This window comes from Monodon monoceros, unplaced genomic scaffold (genome assembly GCF_005190385.1).
Source record: "Monodon monoceros isolate NGI ecotype Baffin Bay Population unplaced genomic scaffold, NGI_Narwhal_1 Super_Scaffold_8, whole genome shotgun sequence".
NCBI classification, from domain to species: Eukaryota; Metazoa; Chordata; class Mammalia; order Artiodactyla; family Monodontidae; genus Monodon; species Monodon monoceros.
Window position 1 is genome coordinate 59,746,560 of NW_021703785.1, and position 15,728 is coordinate 59,762,287.

At 40.6% G+C, this 15,728-nt stretch overlaps 1 protein-coding gene across 14 annotated transcripts in view; it reads right to left on the minus strand.

The window, feature by feature from the left end:
- LOC114887950 (serine/threonine-protein kinase Nek5-like) overlaps positions 1–15,728 on the minus strand; it is a 62,864-nt gene that overhangs the window by 17,636 nt on the left and 29,500 nt on the right. For 7 of the 14 annotated variants that reach the window (XR_003791661.1, XR_003791659.1, XR_003791660.1 and 4 more), the window contains exons 12-19: positions 14,228–14,412; positions 11,683–11,749; positions 10,725–10,841; positions 9,546–9,632; positions 7,924–8,016; positions 5,548–5,628; positions 5,253–5,321; positions 3,336–3,462 (exon numbers count right to left, since the gene is read on the minus strand). Coding sequence is in view for 11 of the 14 variants with exons in the window: in XM_029209738.1 (XP_029065571.1) it covers positions 3,336–3,462; positions 5,253–5,321; positions 5,548–5,628; positions 7,924–8,016; positions 9,546–9,632; positions 10,725–10,841; positions 11,683–11,749; positions 14,228–14,412 (826 nt within the window). In the remaining 3 variants the exon portion in view is untranslated. Of the gene's footprint in view, positions 1–162; positions 2,367–3,335; positions 3,463–5,252; positions 5,322–5,547; positions 5,629–7,923; positions 8,017–9,545; positions 9,633–10,724; positions 10,842–11,682; positions 11,750–14,227; positions 14,413–15,728 lie in introns of those variants that run through there. The other 7 variants (XM_029209740.1, XM_029209747.1, XM_029209748.1 and 4 more) reach the window with 6 other exon arrangements.

A 15,728-nucleotide genomic window follows, 5' to 3' on the forward strand; every position in this document is an offset into this window, starting at 1 on the left:
AGATTGCTAGAATTTTTGACTATTATAGACAACACTTTAATGAACTCATTTGTATTTAATTTTTTTGACATTTATGATGATCTTCCCTAGGTAAACTACTGAAAATGACAATGCTAGGGGCTACTTTTATAATATTTTCTTTACCAAAGGCTTTCACTGTTAAAGCTGAATCTATTACTAATTTATTCTGTGATTTTTTTTCCTATGTATTTTGAATAGCTAACTCTTCTCTAGCCAAAAAAAAATACCTATATTTTCTTTCACTTTATTTTCTGACATATAACTTCATTTTTTTACATTTTTTCACTCTTTGATTTTATTTTGGAATTTATTTTGTTGTATCATTATATAGCGTCTGATTTCACAATTTCCCACAAACCGTTAACCAGTTGGTCCTAGAGCATTTATTTGAGTAATTCTTTCTTTTCCCATTGACTTATGATATGACTTTTAGCATATGCTAAATTATGATACATACTAGAGTTTGTTTCTAAACTTTCTCTTTTTTCATTACTTTTTTTATTCTGGTGCTAGTATCACATTGTTTTAACGACTATAATTTATATAATACAGTTTGATATTTGGAAGGGCAAGTGCCCCTCAGTGCTCTTCTTTTCTAAATTTTGTGGCTAGTTAAGAATCTCCAAGATCTCCTCACACCAGAAAAAAATCCTATTGTGCTTTTGATTGAAATTGCCAAAAATCCATATATTTATTTGGAATGAATATTTCCAATACAGAACAGTGTTATTTCTCTACATTTATTCAAATAATCTTTAAATACCTCAGTAAGATTTTATAGTTTCCTTCATATGCTCTGCATGATTCTTGTAAAGTTAATTCCCAAGTTATATGTACACACACACACACACACACTCACACACACACACACTCTCACACATATCTGCTGTTGTTACTATAAATGAGATCTAAAGACCAACTGGGGAAACTATTTGCAATACGTATGTCAGGCAAAGGTTCAATTTAAATGAGCCTTATAAAGAAAAAAACAAACATGCCATTTTCAGTAGAAAAATGGATAAAGGATGTGAGCACATAATTCACAAGAGAAATACAGATGTCAATAAACATACGGGAAATTGTTCAGCCTGAATAGTAATTACGGGAGCCCAGTTTAAGAGACCGTTTTCAGCATCAAATTAATGAAGTGTTTTTTTAAAAAAATCTAAAAAAAAGCAGCCATGTCTTTTGAGACTTATAATTCACTCTCTTCTCTTCCCAGAGGAACTCACGCAAAGAAGAACCTTTGATTTGATTCTTTTCGCTGGAATTGCTCACACTGAGGCCACTCAGGGCCCTTGATAACCAGACCCTGTGGGCTGTTACTCAACCTGCCTCACTTGGTCTTTCTCTTCCAGTTGATACTGCCAAGCCCTGAGGCTCCTTCCAGAACCTTCTCTCCTTCTTTGGCTTCACTCTCTTCTGATTCTCCCAAAACTTGTTTAAACAATACAAGCGCCTGTCCTAAGCTCCATTTCCTTCTCACTCCAGCCCCAGTGCCTAGGTGTTTTCCACCACCATCAAGGTTGAAATACTGTGCATATGCTAAGGAAGCCCTGATTTGCCCCAGAGCTTTGGTCTTACTCAGCTATCACCTTCTAAAAACCTCCAGCTGATGCTCAGAAAGACCTAAACTCAATATTTTACAAATTTAAACCATTACGTTATCTCTACTGACCTCCCTCTGCGTGACGTATGCACCTGTTTGGCTGGTGATAGCCTTGTCCATCTGAATTAGAAGACTGGGACCCTCTTCTCTTCCTCAGTCCCCACACTCAGCAGTTCACACCTGGTGTCTATTGTCCCTGCACTGCCCTGCCCTGTGCACCTGTCATTTCCCACCTGGACCAGTCTCCTGCCCTCAGGCCTGCCCCTCCACGCATCCTTCACACGGCAGCCAGCGTGATCTTTCTCCATCACGAATAACATTTAATTCCCTTTGACTGAAAGCCATCACACAGGATAAAGCCCAAGCTCCCTGGAATGCCAAGCTGTGTAGGAGAGGTACCCCCCGACTCTCCAACCAGCTGGCACTCGAGCAATGATTAGTACTGGGGCTCAGAAAGCATGTTTTGTGCTTCCTTTCTTTGGCTCATGACAATTCTGTGATTCTGAGGGCAGACCCAGGTTTCATTCATCTCTGAGGTCCCTCCCACCTAGCACAGTCTGGCAGAAGGGAGATTCTCCACAAGATGCCTGCTGAATTGAATAAAGATTTTTCCAGGTAGAAATGAGGCAAAGTGTATGATTCCAGGAAGAGGAAATGGAGACAAGCCAGGGTGTGTGATTGCTCACATAGCTGCAAGGGAAGATGGGGCTCCAGCAGGCTTTGTGGATCCCGTCATCTGTGGAAAGAGAGAGGGGGTGATGGGGCAGGAAAGGGGGGGTCACCACAGGATCACGCCACGCAGTGTTAAATGTGATACTATGTGCAACAGACTGTATCCTACAGGCATTATCAAAACAAAATTTGAGTAGGATAATAATATGACAAGATGACTGTAGCAATTACATAGAGAATGAAGGGGAAATACTAGAGAAAGGGAGGATGCATAGGAGACTAAAGCAATTCGGTGAGGGAAGGGAAAGGGAAAATTAAGGGAAGAGCAGATATTAAATTAAGCACCTAATATATCAATTTTCACTTTAGTCCTCACAGTAAGCCTGTGTGGCGAGTACTATTCTCCTCACTCTTAAGAAGAAACTGAGATTCAGAGATCTGAAGTAGCTTGTGAAAGGGCACACAATCAGAAAGTGGCAGCACCACGTGGGATTCGAACTCCGTACGGTCTCCAAAGCTCGTGTGTTTCCCACCACACGCACCGCTGAGACAGGACAGGGCAGAGGGAATGAAAGAGGAGAAGACTCAGGGACATCTCAGAGTAGAAACCACCAGGCATGACAGCAGGGCTGTCGGCCTGGTGAGGGCATCACCGGAAATAAAGACTCCCTGGGAAGATAGGGCTCAGAAGCTGGATTGTACACACGCCGAGTCTGAGATGCTAGTGGGACTTGTCTATGGAGCCATCCAGCAGATCCTGAGAAAGATAGGTGAGTGTGGACCGGGAGAAGCGGAAGCTGAGGGGGCAGGTGAAACAGCCCCAGGAGACGCTGTGGGGCAGAGAGGAGGGCGGGTCTCAGGGGGTGTGACCCCTGGGGTGGGCAGAGTCAGAGGGGCCAGGTCTCCGTCCAGTTCAGGGTGAGGTGGGGGGCAGGGGACAGTCAAATCACGGGATGCGAGTGAGGAGTAGAGAATTCGGGATGACTGCCCGTAAAACGGTTCCTCTCACCTGCAGCTTTGAAGGGACACATACCTGCTTCCCGGCAACAGAGTTTTTCAAATGCTTTGTCTGTACAATCTTCATGCTCCTTTATACATTTATACCCTTTAAACTTAACGTCGTCCTCAGAGGTCAAAGTTTCATTCAGTATATCCATTGCCTAAAGCAATTTCATGGTGTTTCATGAGAAATAAGCCATATTTGGGGGGAAAAAAGTTTGAAAATTATTTCATGTTCCCAGTAACAACATTTACCAAGGTATGCAGTAAGTATTCAATGTATGTTTATTACATGAATCGGTAGGGCTTTAAAACTAGAACTGTGTTGGAACACGACAGAAGCAGGAATGTGTTCGTTTCTTCTCCCTGTCAACAGTGATAAGCACTGATCAAGTGGCAGCTAACCTGATGCAGATTTTCCGCCTTCAATCTTATTCTCCTGCAGTTCCATTCTAAGGAACTTTCAAGGTTAGCTCATCTACGCCCTGCTTTAAGCTTTAACATTCCCAGTCAGGTCCCTGAAACTGCTTCTAACATTCCATAATTAAAATGAAAATGATCGCTCTATTTCAAGCATTATCAAAGCAGAGAATAACAAAGGATGAACAAACTGGTATATAAAACTGTTTGGAGTCCATTCGTTTTTCTAGCAGGCCAACTTCGGTGCCTCACTTCACAGAAGCACCGTGGATGGACCAGCCCTCAGGTTCCAACCCAGACCCAGGTCTCCAGAGCCGCTTCCTCGGGTACTCATAGCTCCGGGACACTTAGAGGGCCTAGTGGTTACAAGTGAGCGCTAACTACCACCACTCTACTGAAGTCTTTGTAGCAAAAGGCTAATAAAAATCTCAAAGATAGGCGGAGCACAGAGGATTTTTTAGGGCCATGAAAATACTCTGTATGATTCTATAATGATGGATACATGTTACACATTTGTCAAAACCCAGAGAATGAGTGAACCCTAAGGTAACCCATGTACTTTGGGTGATTATGATGTGTCAGTGTAGGTTCATCAATTGTAACGAATGTTCCACTCTGGTGAGGGATTTTGATGGTAGGGAAGGCTACATGCGCCAGGGGATAAGGGCAGGAGCTCCATGGGAAATCTCTGTACCTTCTGCTAAATTTTGCCATGAACCTAAAACTACCCTAAAACATGAAGTCTATTTAAAAAAAAAAAAAGAATCCTTCAGCACATGCACACACATAAATCTGAAAGAAATAACATTAAAAAAAGTTTTAAGCCAATAAAAAAACATGAAAGGAAGAAACTGAGTATATAACTTATATATATATATATATATATATATATATATAGGTATACACATATTCATACTTAACTTTTGGTAATTTAAAAGGCAAACTTGGAGAAGGTGAAACAGAAACACAAATCAGTTAATTCTGATATTTGTTAGCAGCTCTGGTAAAAAATGGGATTTAAAAAGATGTTGAAATCAAGTAATAAAATGAGGTTTGAGTTTACTGTATTCATGCATTTATTGCTGTTTCAATTCAAGCCCAAGTGCATAATTGAGATTTACCCAAAGACCAGTACAAAGTTATCAATACCAATCGAGACCTAAAATAAATGTGCATGGTTTCAGGATAACTGCTCATTTACATATTTTTTAGGTGAGTGTATTAGTTGTTGACTATATATTGTCTTCTATTTTAATCTGGCTATAATTTAAAAGTTACTATTATGAGAAAAATAGCTCCTTTATAATAGAACAATAAATTAAAATGGAATAATCCATCTATAGGAATAATCTCAAGTTTAAAAAGAATGGAAGGATACAAAATATTTTGGAAGACTTGTCCGAACACCAGACATCCTTCTAGGAAGATTTTAGAAAATGCTCCCTACCCTCTATAGGAAAAGTTCATGAAACATGCTATTAAGACACTCATTTTCTCATCCCTACTAATAGAATTTTACTTAATGGCATACCTCTTCCTCTTGGAGGGTGTCTCCATCAGAAATACATTTGTCTAAATTAATTTCAAACTTTATCCCTCTCTAGAAGAAAGCAAGAAAATAAATCTGTTTCGCGTTCCAATAAAAACCTTAAAATTACAACTCCCAATTTGACATTACAGATACTTAAAACCATTAGTCTAACATCACAAAATAAGGCAATTCCATAAAATAGTAGGGAGCGAAATCCTAGAGGCAACCCAGATTGCAAGGTGCAGATCCCCAGCCAGATTTTTAAAATGAAACTTTAAGACAAAATGTTTATTACCTTAGCTTTATGTTTTTGTTCCGGAATTTTACTTTCCTTTGTGTTCTGAAGTCCAATTTGTTTCAAGTCTCTTTCAATATCCTGAAAATTTAGAGAAAAATTAAAATCTAGCATTATAATATTGATCAAACAATTACCTTTTCACAACACCCCTGAATTCACAGCAGGGTCTGTTTACGTTATTTGATTTCTTGAATGAATCTGATGATTGATTTGAGAATGAAAACATACCTTTTGCAAAGGAAAGTTAACAACAGTCCACTAACAACTTGGGCACGGTGTCCATGAACGTGGAATAATAATACGTTTAACACTGGCATTGCCGTGGGTAGGTAAAACGCTATAATGTGACAATGTTTATCACAGTCCAATACAACCTAATCTAATTCAAGAACATAATTTTGACTATAAGATCCTTCCGTTAAGAGGCTTATGATCTTAATCAGGAAAACAAAAAAGTGCACAGCTCATGACAGTATAAAGGAAGGACGGGGCTCTAAAAATTGATGGGCAATTTGAAGGAGGAGGAGGAGACTGTAAAAGTACTGACAAGCGTTTCAAAGGAATGGTCAAGGGGTGAACTTTAGATCCTGAGCTTTCTCGGGGTTCAGTCCTGGGCCCTCTGCCCCTCTCTTCCTTAATACACAGGGGTCTCAGTAACTCCCGTGAATTTAAATGCCATCTTTATGCAATGACTCTTAAACGTGTCTCTTCGGGTTTGATCTCTCCTCGCCTCTGAGCTTCAGACTCACATATTCGGCTGCCTGTTTGGTACCATATTCACTTTAATATTCATTCCACAATTTCATACCGAGCACGCACTACGGGCCAGATACTGTCCTACACAATGGGTTGGTGCAGAACGTGACCAGAAGGTCCCTGCTGACACGGAACTCACGTTTTACTGGAGTAAGATAGGTAATAAATGAGTTAAAGTAATGACATAATTTCGGAAGGTGTTAAATGTTATCAAGAGAATAAAATAGGGTAGTAGCATAGGGAATGAAGAGCAGATGAGGGTAATTCAGGAAAAGCCTACATGGCATTTGATTTAAGCCCTGGAACGGTGCTGGACCTTGGCTTGTGAAGGTCTGGGGAAAGCGTGTTCCACGTGGAGGGAAAAGCAGGGCAAAGGCTCCGAAGCGAAGCAGGGATGTGATCTCTCAGATCTTCCTGACTCAGCACATCCAAAGTGGTTCTCGAGTGCCCTTCCCCAAGAAGCTTGCTCCCCACTCTTCCCCATCTTGGTAAAATGTACTATTCCTTCCGAACCAGAAACTTATGAGTCTCCGTGTGTGTGTATGTGTGTGTGTGTGTGTGTGTGTGTGTGTGTGTGTGTGTATAAATGCTCTTTTCTCTCCACCATTTCACATTAGGTCCCTATCACCTCCCCCTTAGAATTAATTACTGCCTCGTCTACGTACTTCACACACTGCATCTGTCAGTTTGAATTTTTATCAGTCGTTTGCCCTGCAACCCTGGGAAGCGTGTTTTCCTGCCTCGCAATCTTACACACTCTGAAACAGGACGTGACTTTTGTGTCTTATATCTGTGAGGTTGGTTGTCTGATTTGATTGTGTAGTCTGGCTGTCTCAATTGCATGAGAAGTGTCATATTGCTTTATTTCCCTTAAAATACAACTACATTAGACCCCTAAGCCCCATCCACCCCACTGGGTGGAAAATTCAACCTCAGTCCACTTTAGAGCTCTCGGCACCGCCTCCTGTGAAGGTCTCCAGGTTTTCACAAAGCAAAACACTCAGGGAGGCTGTTCAGCCTTCCTCAGCATGGGTTCCTCTGACCTACCCTCAGTCAAGCCCTCGGGGCACCTTGAGGATGAAGGGGAAAGACCTCCCAGAAGGAAAAGAAGAGTCTTTTGAGAACCATTTGATAATTCAGCTCTGCCCGGTTCCCTATTCATGCCAAAAAGGTAAGTTTGAAACAGAAGAGAAATTAACCGTCGGATTCACAGACCGAGGCGTCTGAGGCTTGGGCTCAAAACGCCACCAGAGGACGTTCCGCAGGCAGTTCTCAAACTTGGCTGCGCCAGCTCACCAGTTAGCTCTTGAAAACGGGACACCTGGCCCCACCCCAGGCCATTTGGAGCCCAGGTGTTTGACTTTGGTTTTTCGTTGTTGTTTTGTTTTGTTTTGGGCCGCGGCGCGCAGCTCGCAGGATCTTTGTTCCCCCATCAGGGATCAGACCCGTGCCCCCTGCAGTGGAAACACGGAGTCTTAACCACTGGACTGCCAGGGAAGTCCCTGTTTCCGTTTTTTAAAACTTTCCCACATGACTCTACTGCTCAGGGAGGGGCAGGAACAGCGGGCTGGAGCGAACTCCCTGGGAAACACAGCATCGTCTAACAACCACCATCACCTGCACAGGTGCTTCTTCCTCAGGTGCCTCTTGGTGGATGAGCAGGTCACTCTTCTTCACCAAATATGTTTTATGGCTTATTTTTGAGTCTTCCTTCAACATAAATTATACACAGTCAACAAGATTGGCTCTGCGTCAGTTCTGAAGGCCACTTTCTGAATGTCCCCCGCTAGACCTGAATGGGATCTAATGAGGACATGGCTGAAGAGAGCTCTCTTATGGCTTCTTTTCTCTACGGCTCCCTTTGGTATCCCCCAAGTGCTTCTCTCCTTGGCTCTCTAGAAAAGTCTGCCGTCCATATTCCCTGGACGCAGGCTTCCCATCGCAGACCTGTCTTAAAAACGGGGCTGATGATGGCACGAGGCTCCCCACCATTAACCAGACCTCTGCTCTGGGGAGAAGCACATCCAGCCTGCCCCCGCCCATGGCATTTGCCATGAAGCTTTGCGTGGTTCCTTCAGATGCCCTCTTCCTTAGCTCTGCCTCTCCAAATTCTACTCTTCTTCTCAGACCCAGTTTTGGCCCCATCTCTCTTCTTCCAGAAAAATCCTCCACCTGCTTGTACCACTCATCTTCACTCCCGTGCACTCACAGGGCTTAACCAGATTCAGCCTTATTGGATCATTGCTTCATATCTTTCCAACTATTTATTTAACTATTTAGAAAGAGTAGAGGTTTTAGAATCAGATATTTATTTAGTCTGCCTTGTAATATCTAAGTGACTTTGGGTGAGTTATTTAACTTCTGCTATAAGTAAAGGAGATATGTATGTGAAAGCTCTAGTTCAGAGCCCAGTGCATACAATTGAATGGTACCATATGTTCATTTCACCTATATTAGTTCGTCTGTATGCCCTCAGGGGTGGGGCAGGGTGAGAGGGAAAGATCAATTTCAGTAGTGTGGGCAGGTTCTACACAATGAGTGTGTAGTTCAAGTGCGTGTGAGAGGAGAGGCCGGCTGTGCCCTCGGCTGCTCTCGGTGCCCACCAGCCCATCATAGGAGGGACATTCCCGGGCGCTGAGGGTGTTTCTAATTAAACATGGGGATGTATTTCATGCATTGTGGTCTCCAGACACGGGCCAGCTATCTCATCTGGAGCTCTACTGAAAAAGCAATGATCTGAGAATTGGAAGAATGAGTTTCCAGGGTGGCGCCTTCAAGGGATTTTTTCAAAAATCATCTCCACTGCACTCAAATGTTGCCTTATATGGACTTTCAAATCTTACCCCTGCATGTGAGACTATTCCAGTATAGCTGAACTCAGTAAATGCTCGTCTCTTTTCCTACCCAACGGGCATGAACTTACTTCCTGCATCTAATCCAGTTCCCAAGTAAAGTACTGCTCAGTCAATACTTATTGACTGATTCATGGGGAAGATGATCAAGCATACTTTTAATAACAGCCACTCTTAACTGAGACTGGCAGCCCCATCACTTGGTGTAGCCTCAAGTAAACCATAATAAAGTGAGGCTTCCATTAAATCTGACAGCTTTCCTACTTAAAGTTTGCATGATGAAGTTTATCTTTTCGATGAGAAGAGCATTACTTTTAATACCTGCTCAGATGAGTTAGCTCTGAACCAACAGAGCAACGCTTCCTTTAGAAGAATGAATTTATTTACCTCCAGTTCACACTCCATCTTCTTTCTAATTTCTTTCATGTCGTTGTGGTACTGTTGGCGTATTTCTTCTAGCTGCTTCCAGTATTCCTGGAAAGCAATCCCAATCCCGAAATGTTAAATGTTTGTGAACAACCTGACAGAATAATCTCTAGACAGCCTATGATTTTATTATTTTATTTTGTGTTTTTGGCCGCACCTCGCAGCATGCGGGATCGTAGTTCCCATGCAGTGGAAGCACACATTCTTAACCACTGGACCGCCAGGGAAGTCCCCAGGACAGCCTATGAATTTAGAAATGTGTGATATATAGTAAGGGAAGAGCTGTTGCTCCCGAAAATGATAATCTGCCTTACACTTTGGCTGTGGTATTTCTCCCCAGTGAGGATACGGCCTCTTGGGATAATCTCATTTTTATATATAACCCCAAATGCATTACTGACATACAATTACTTTATATATAATCCTGTTATAAGTTGAATTTTGTCCCCCCCATCTCAAAAGATACATTGGAGTCTTAAGCCCCAGGACCTCAGAATGTGATCTTATTTGGAGACAGTGTCATTGCAGATGTGAGTAGTTAAGCTAAGATGTGGTCACACTGGGGCAGAGTGGGTCCCTAATGCATATGGCAGGTGTCCTGTTAAGAAGACGGCCACACCAGGAGGATGCCATGTCCGGTGGCAGAGACTGGAGTTGTGGCTCTGCAAACCAGAGCATCTGAACATCATGGACCAACCACCGGAAGCTAGCAAAAGGCAAAGAAGGATTCCCCTCCAGGTTTCAGAGGGAGCGTGGCCCTGCTGACACCTTGACTTTGGACTTCAAGCCTCCAGAACTGTGCAACAATAAATTTCTGTTGTTTTAAACTGCCGGGTTTGTTGTAAGGCAGCCCTAGGGAACTAATACAAATTTCAAAAATGTTCAGGATGGACAGTTACTTTATCAATCTGAGGTAAAAAGCCTTATGAACTCATCGACACTGCATTCTCTGAGAAGGTGAAATACATCTCTCTCTCTCCCCTGAACCCCAGCATGGCACGTCACACCACTGTGTCCAACAAGTGTTTGTGTAACGGGCTCTCTCAGGTGCACCGTAGGTGCTAAAAGCAACATCCCATTACAGTACAAAAGACAATGAGAGAAGTACAACGGGAGCCCTGGAAGCAGACAGTTTTTAACCTGCTCCTTCCTTTCATTTCTCCTGAACTGCAGCTCCTGGAATCCAGGCTCTTCCCCATTACTTCTTAGCTTTTGTCTCTGGTTGTGATTTGGCTCAGCAGAAGATGGACGAATACCCTATTATTAGAATGAAATAATTTATAAAGCGTTCTTGCATTTTGGAAACATCTTATGATTTGACCTTGACCCCCATCCTTTAAACAATAATTATATCATCAATCTCAGTATTTGGGAGTTTTGTTTCTTTTTAAATACTGAGCAGTAGAATTTTCTTAGTTTAAGTGTGAAACATTTAAAGAGTAAAGAAAATAAAACCATTTGTGTTGTTTAGTCTAAGCAATCAATATTTTACGCTACCATGTGAGACACCGAGATTCATTTTCTGAACTGCTAAATTATAATTGGGAAATCCAAGTTCTGTAAAAGTTTAGCAACCCCTGGAGCATGAGATTAGGTAGGGGAAGAGAATTAGAACTTTTGAGCAGTTCAAAATAAGAGCAATACAAATAGGAGGTGTATCCAAGCTCGCTCAGCCCCAGAATTTTGACACTATACTTAAGAGTAAAGGTTAACTTTCATTTCAAATAAAATACAGTAATCCCTCTTTGAAAATGTGTAGAATTCTAATAAAATAGAATCGAAGAATTGCAGCACTGAAAGGGACCTTGAAGCCCATCTACAGCTTTTATAGAAAAGGAAATTGAGGTTCAGAGAGGTGGCATGTCCTGCCTAAGGTCACATAGCAAGTGATGGAGCCAGGGAAGGGACTAGGCTTCCCAGACCCTAACTGAAGCCTATTCCCATTATTCTTCTTTAGCTATTAAAAACCGGGGAAAGTGGAGAATAGTCTTAATCATCTATGTGGAATGGTCTTTGACTTGGGGATCCATGAATATTTGTGAACAGAGAAAGCATTAGAAAATTCCTGATGGCCTCTTATATTTGGTATTTTACTTACCAATTGCTTTTCCACTTTCAGCTTATGTCGTTGAGCTTCACATTTCCTCTGAAGGTATTCAGCAAGCCTTAGGAAATACAAACGTTCAGCCTGAGTAGAAATTTTAACTCATCATAGGCACCAATTCGACAAGTGAATTTTCAGCTTTGTAATGAGACTCACAATTCACCTGTGACGTTCTGAGTTCGAGAAGTAATTCAAAGTTACCAATGTGTACATTGCAAAAGAAGATATCTTTGAAATCAAGAAGAAAGGGAGGTAAAGAGAACAGTAAAACTGGGGATACAGGACAGGATAGAACTGAAAAATATTGTTACAGTGATTTTTCTTCAGGGCAGGAATCAGTCCACCCATAGTCTATAACATGTCGATGGGAAAGAGAAAAAACCCGTAGCAGGATCTTCTCATGCTGTGTGCAGGTATCTAATCTATAGCCTTGTCATCCTGACTGCACTGATAGCTGCTCGTCTGTTGGCTGCACGATACTCTGAGCTCCTTAGAGCAGGATGGGGGCCCCTCCCTTCACCTCTGCTCCTCACGCTGGCTCACAAATGCTTAATGAATAAAGAAATGAAGCTTTCTCCATCTCTCACAATGTTTTAAGTATTTTTCCAGCACAATTCTGGTCAATTCTAGTCAAACTATTTTCAGGTTTGTACCTATGTTCTAGATATCTATCTTTTTTTCAGAATTTCCTACAAGAATTTCTGTAATTACAGATTGCTAAACAAAAACTACCACATTTCAGATCATAGTATGAGCTAGTGATAAAGTTCTTTGGAATTCTAGCAACTTCCTGGGCTCCAAAGACAGAACTGCCATTTCAGAAACTCATTTAGGCACATCAGGATGAGTGGTCCCCAGTTTCTGAAGAGTCAAGTTAATAAATCAGTTGTTTAGAAATATGATGAAATCATAAGCTAGTTACAGTCTTTGGGCCTTAGTTCCCCATCTGTAAAATGGGCACAATACCAATCTCACAGGGGGTGATGTGAGGATTAGAAGAGACAAGTTTTGTGAAGGTTCCTGAGCAGCGTCTGACACATGGATTGTGTTTGACTCAGATGAGGGCTAACATGTAGCACTCCTCTCAGAAACTTATCTCCATGAGAAAAACTATTCAGTTATCCAGGGGCTGTTCAAGAGACATTCTCTCCCTCTCGCTCTCTCTCGCTCTCTCTCGCTCTCTCTCTCTCTCTCTCTGTCTTTCCTTCTCTCCCCAACCCTCTGTAGGTTCTTCTTCCTCCAGACGAGTACATCAAGACTTGATTCCCATGGAATTGGAGCTCTGATAGAGAGAAAACTGGGCAGGGGGCTTGGAATAACAATGAGGAGGGGTTGCCAGTCATCAGAGGGGCATCCTGGAACATCGTAAGATGATGGGCAGCAGCATACAGGGAAGAGGAGGACCTTTCTACCATTTTATGTGAGAGTTTGGGAGATGCAATCATACATAATCAAAATAATTGATAGTTTGACAGCTCTCATATCTAGACAAACGGTGGAAGACACAGTTTCCCAGTGGCTGAGAAAAGGGAAAGGGAGCTTTGTGCCTGTACCTAGTTCTTATGTAAAATATGTCACTCATTAGTTGAGTCCTATACGAATATTATAATTTGAACTAATGGAACACATAACTTTTGATGATCATGGAGGTCATTAAAAATATGTTATGAAGATGGAAAAAAACCATAACCGCACCCAATATCTTTAAAAATAAAATGTCTACTTTTCCCATCATGCATTTCTGGAGAAATCATTCTTTTATTATTCTTGTTTATCTAATGTTCATTAGCTATCTGATGAGATCACCATCATATAGACTCATATGTTTCATTGTTTGTCCAAACTTTCAACAATAAATAACCACAGACACCAAAAGTTAGCAAATTCCCAACACTGAAAGAAAAAATGTGATGGCAAAAGCATTTTTAAAACATGCCCCTCAGACTTAGGTCTTCAGGGCTGTGGATGGGTGTCAATCATTCTGATCATAGAACGCTGACATCAGTGTGAAAGAAACCATAACAAGTGTTGTAGATCTGTAGAAATTTGTTATGGAGTAAACTTTTTGAAAGTACACCATAATTATATTATTTTCTTTCTAATACATCCATATTCTGAAAAATCCCAAGAATATAAATGCTAAATGAAATATATTTCACTTTTCAGTAGGTGTCAAATTATAATATGATTACAATTCAATTATTATTAATATTAATAATATTAATAAATATTTGGAAATGATACATATACAACTATTTTCATCACTCCCGGATAGTGGAATTTACTAGGAAAAAGAAAAGACATTAAAAATTCAAAGAGCATTAATCTGTTCCCACAGTCAAATGGCTACCTGAATAAGATTAGCTACATCGAAGTTAAGATGAAAAAGGGTCAAGGGAACTGTGAATTAAGTATTTTAAATGAAGAGACTGGAAGTTCTTCCCAGATGTTTTAGGAGAATTTGGAAGGACTTCAGAATAAATGTTGATATAGCAAACTATTTTCAGAGGACCCAAGTTTAAGTAGACTATGACATTACCATTGACCTGAAGATGGACTGTGGCTTTCTTCCTGATTATAATTCTCCTCAACTCTGGTATCTTTTTGAGGAACATAGTGGTAATTTTGTCCATTGGCTCTCTTCCTCAACAAGTCAAGTTGAGCATAATAATGGTCATAATGTCCACACACCGCAGCAAGTTTGGGCCTTTCTACCATTTTTATCTGAGGGATTAAAAAGAAGAGAGATATTTTAAAAATACATGATTAAAGTCTATAACAACTGACAGTTTGATAGTGACCATAGCTATGACAAGGCATTGGAGCTATCTTCTTTTTGCTCTAGACTTGTTTTTGAGGAATCTTAGAATCCCCAAATCCTAGAACTGAAAAATGTTTTAGAAGTCTAAGTACTGTAGTGCAGTAGTTTATAATTTTGCTAAGGTGTGAATATGAGTCATGTATACTTCATGGCTAGTGTATCAGAAACACTTAGCGAGTGAGTATCTATCCAACCCAAGATCTGAAACTAAACTCAGCATTATTATTTCTTATTTTTCATAAATTTATTTCCACCTTACTAGACTTTATGGGAGAACACTGTATTGTGCAACTCACAGATCTGGGGATTTGCAAAACGTTTAGGTTCTGATAAATTCACTAAATACAAAATGGCAACATGACTGGAAGGAAAGAAGATGCTGAATCACTCAGAGTCAATTCTTCCCGTGTAAACACAAGGAAAGTCATGTAACAGCTGTGACCAGCTTATGACCATCTCAAGCTATGCCTCACCACCCTTCCCAACCAGAACAGAATGAGAGGAGAACCAGAAACAAATGTTTATCTTAGCATTCCTTAGTAGAGGCCACTGAGCTGGAAAACAAGAATCAGACCAGATTAACATATGAAAACCAGTCAAGACCCTCTTGCTAAATAGCAAAATAGGGTCAATTTATGGTGACCATGCTGTCCACTTAACAGTTGCTAACAAAAGAGAAAACGAAGATCAAACCTTTGGAAAGGTCTGGAACTTATAACTGGAAATACGAATAACCAAACAAGTGGTTAAAACTGAAATTTACTCACTGTAAAGAAGTAACACATTACATTCTTTGTTCTTTTTAATGCTGTATGGCTCATATATATATACATATGAACCATATGGAATTGTAGATATTTAACCATCTTTAACTTACAAAAATGGCACATTTATATAGTTCTATTCAAATATTAAAGTAAATGTATATAATTTTCCTTATCAGTCTAAACATAGATTGTATATTTATTTTAAAAATCTTTTAAAGTGTGAAGTCGTTTTCTTAGTTTTACAATGTTTGCCTATGTACAACACAAAGAAGTTACTACTAATTACTTGAAAAATGGCTAGAAATAGAGAAAAGTATTAGAAGGAAAAAACAGCTTCTTTAGGATTTTCTCTAAAGTCCCAAATGGTAATGAGAACATCAGAGGTGGCTCCTGTGCAGACCCGTTCATTTCACTGCATTAGGAGAAACTTTCAAAGGATTAAGAAAATGTCA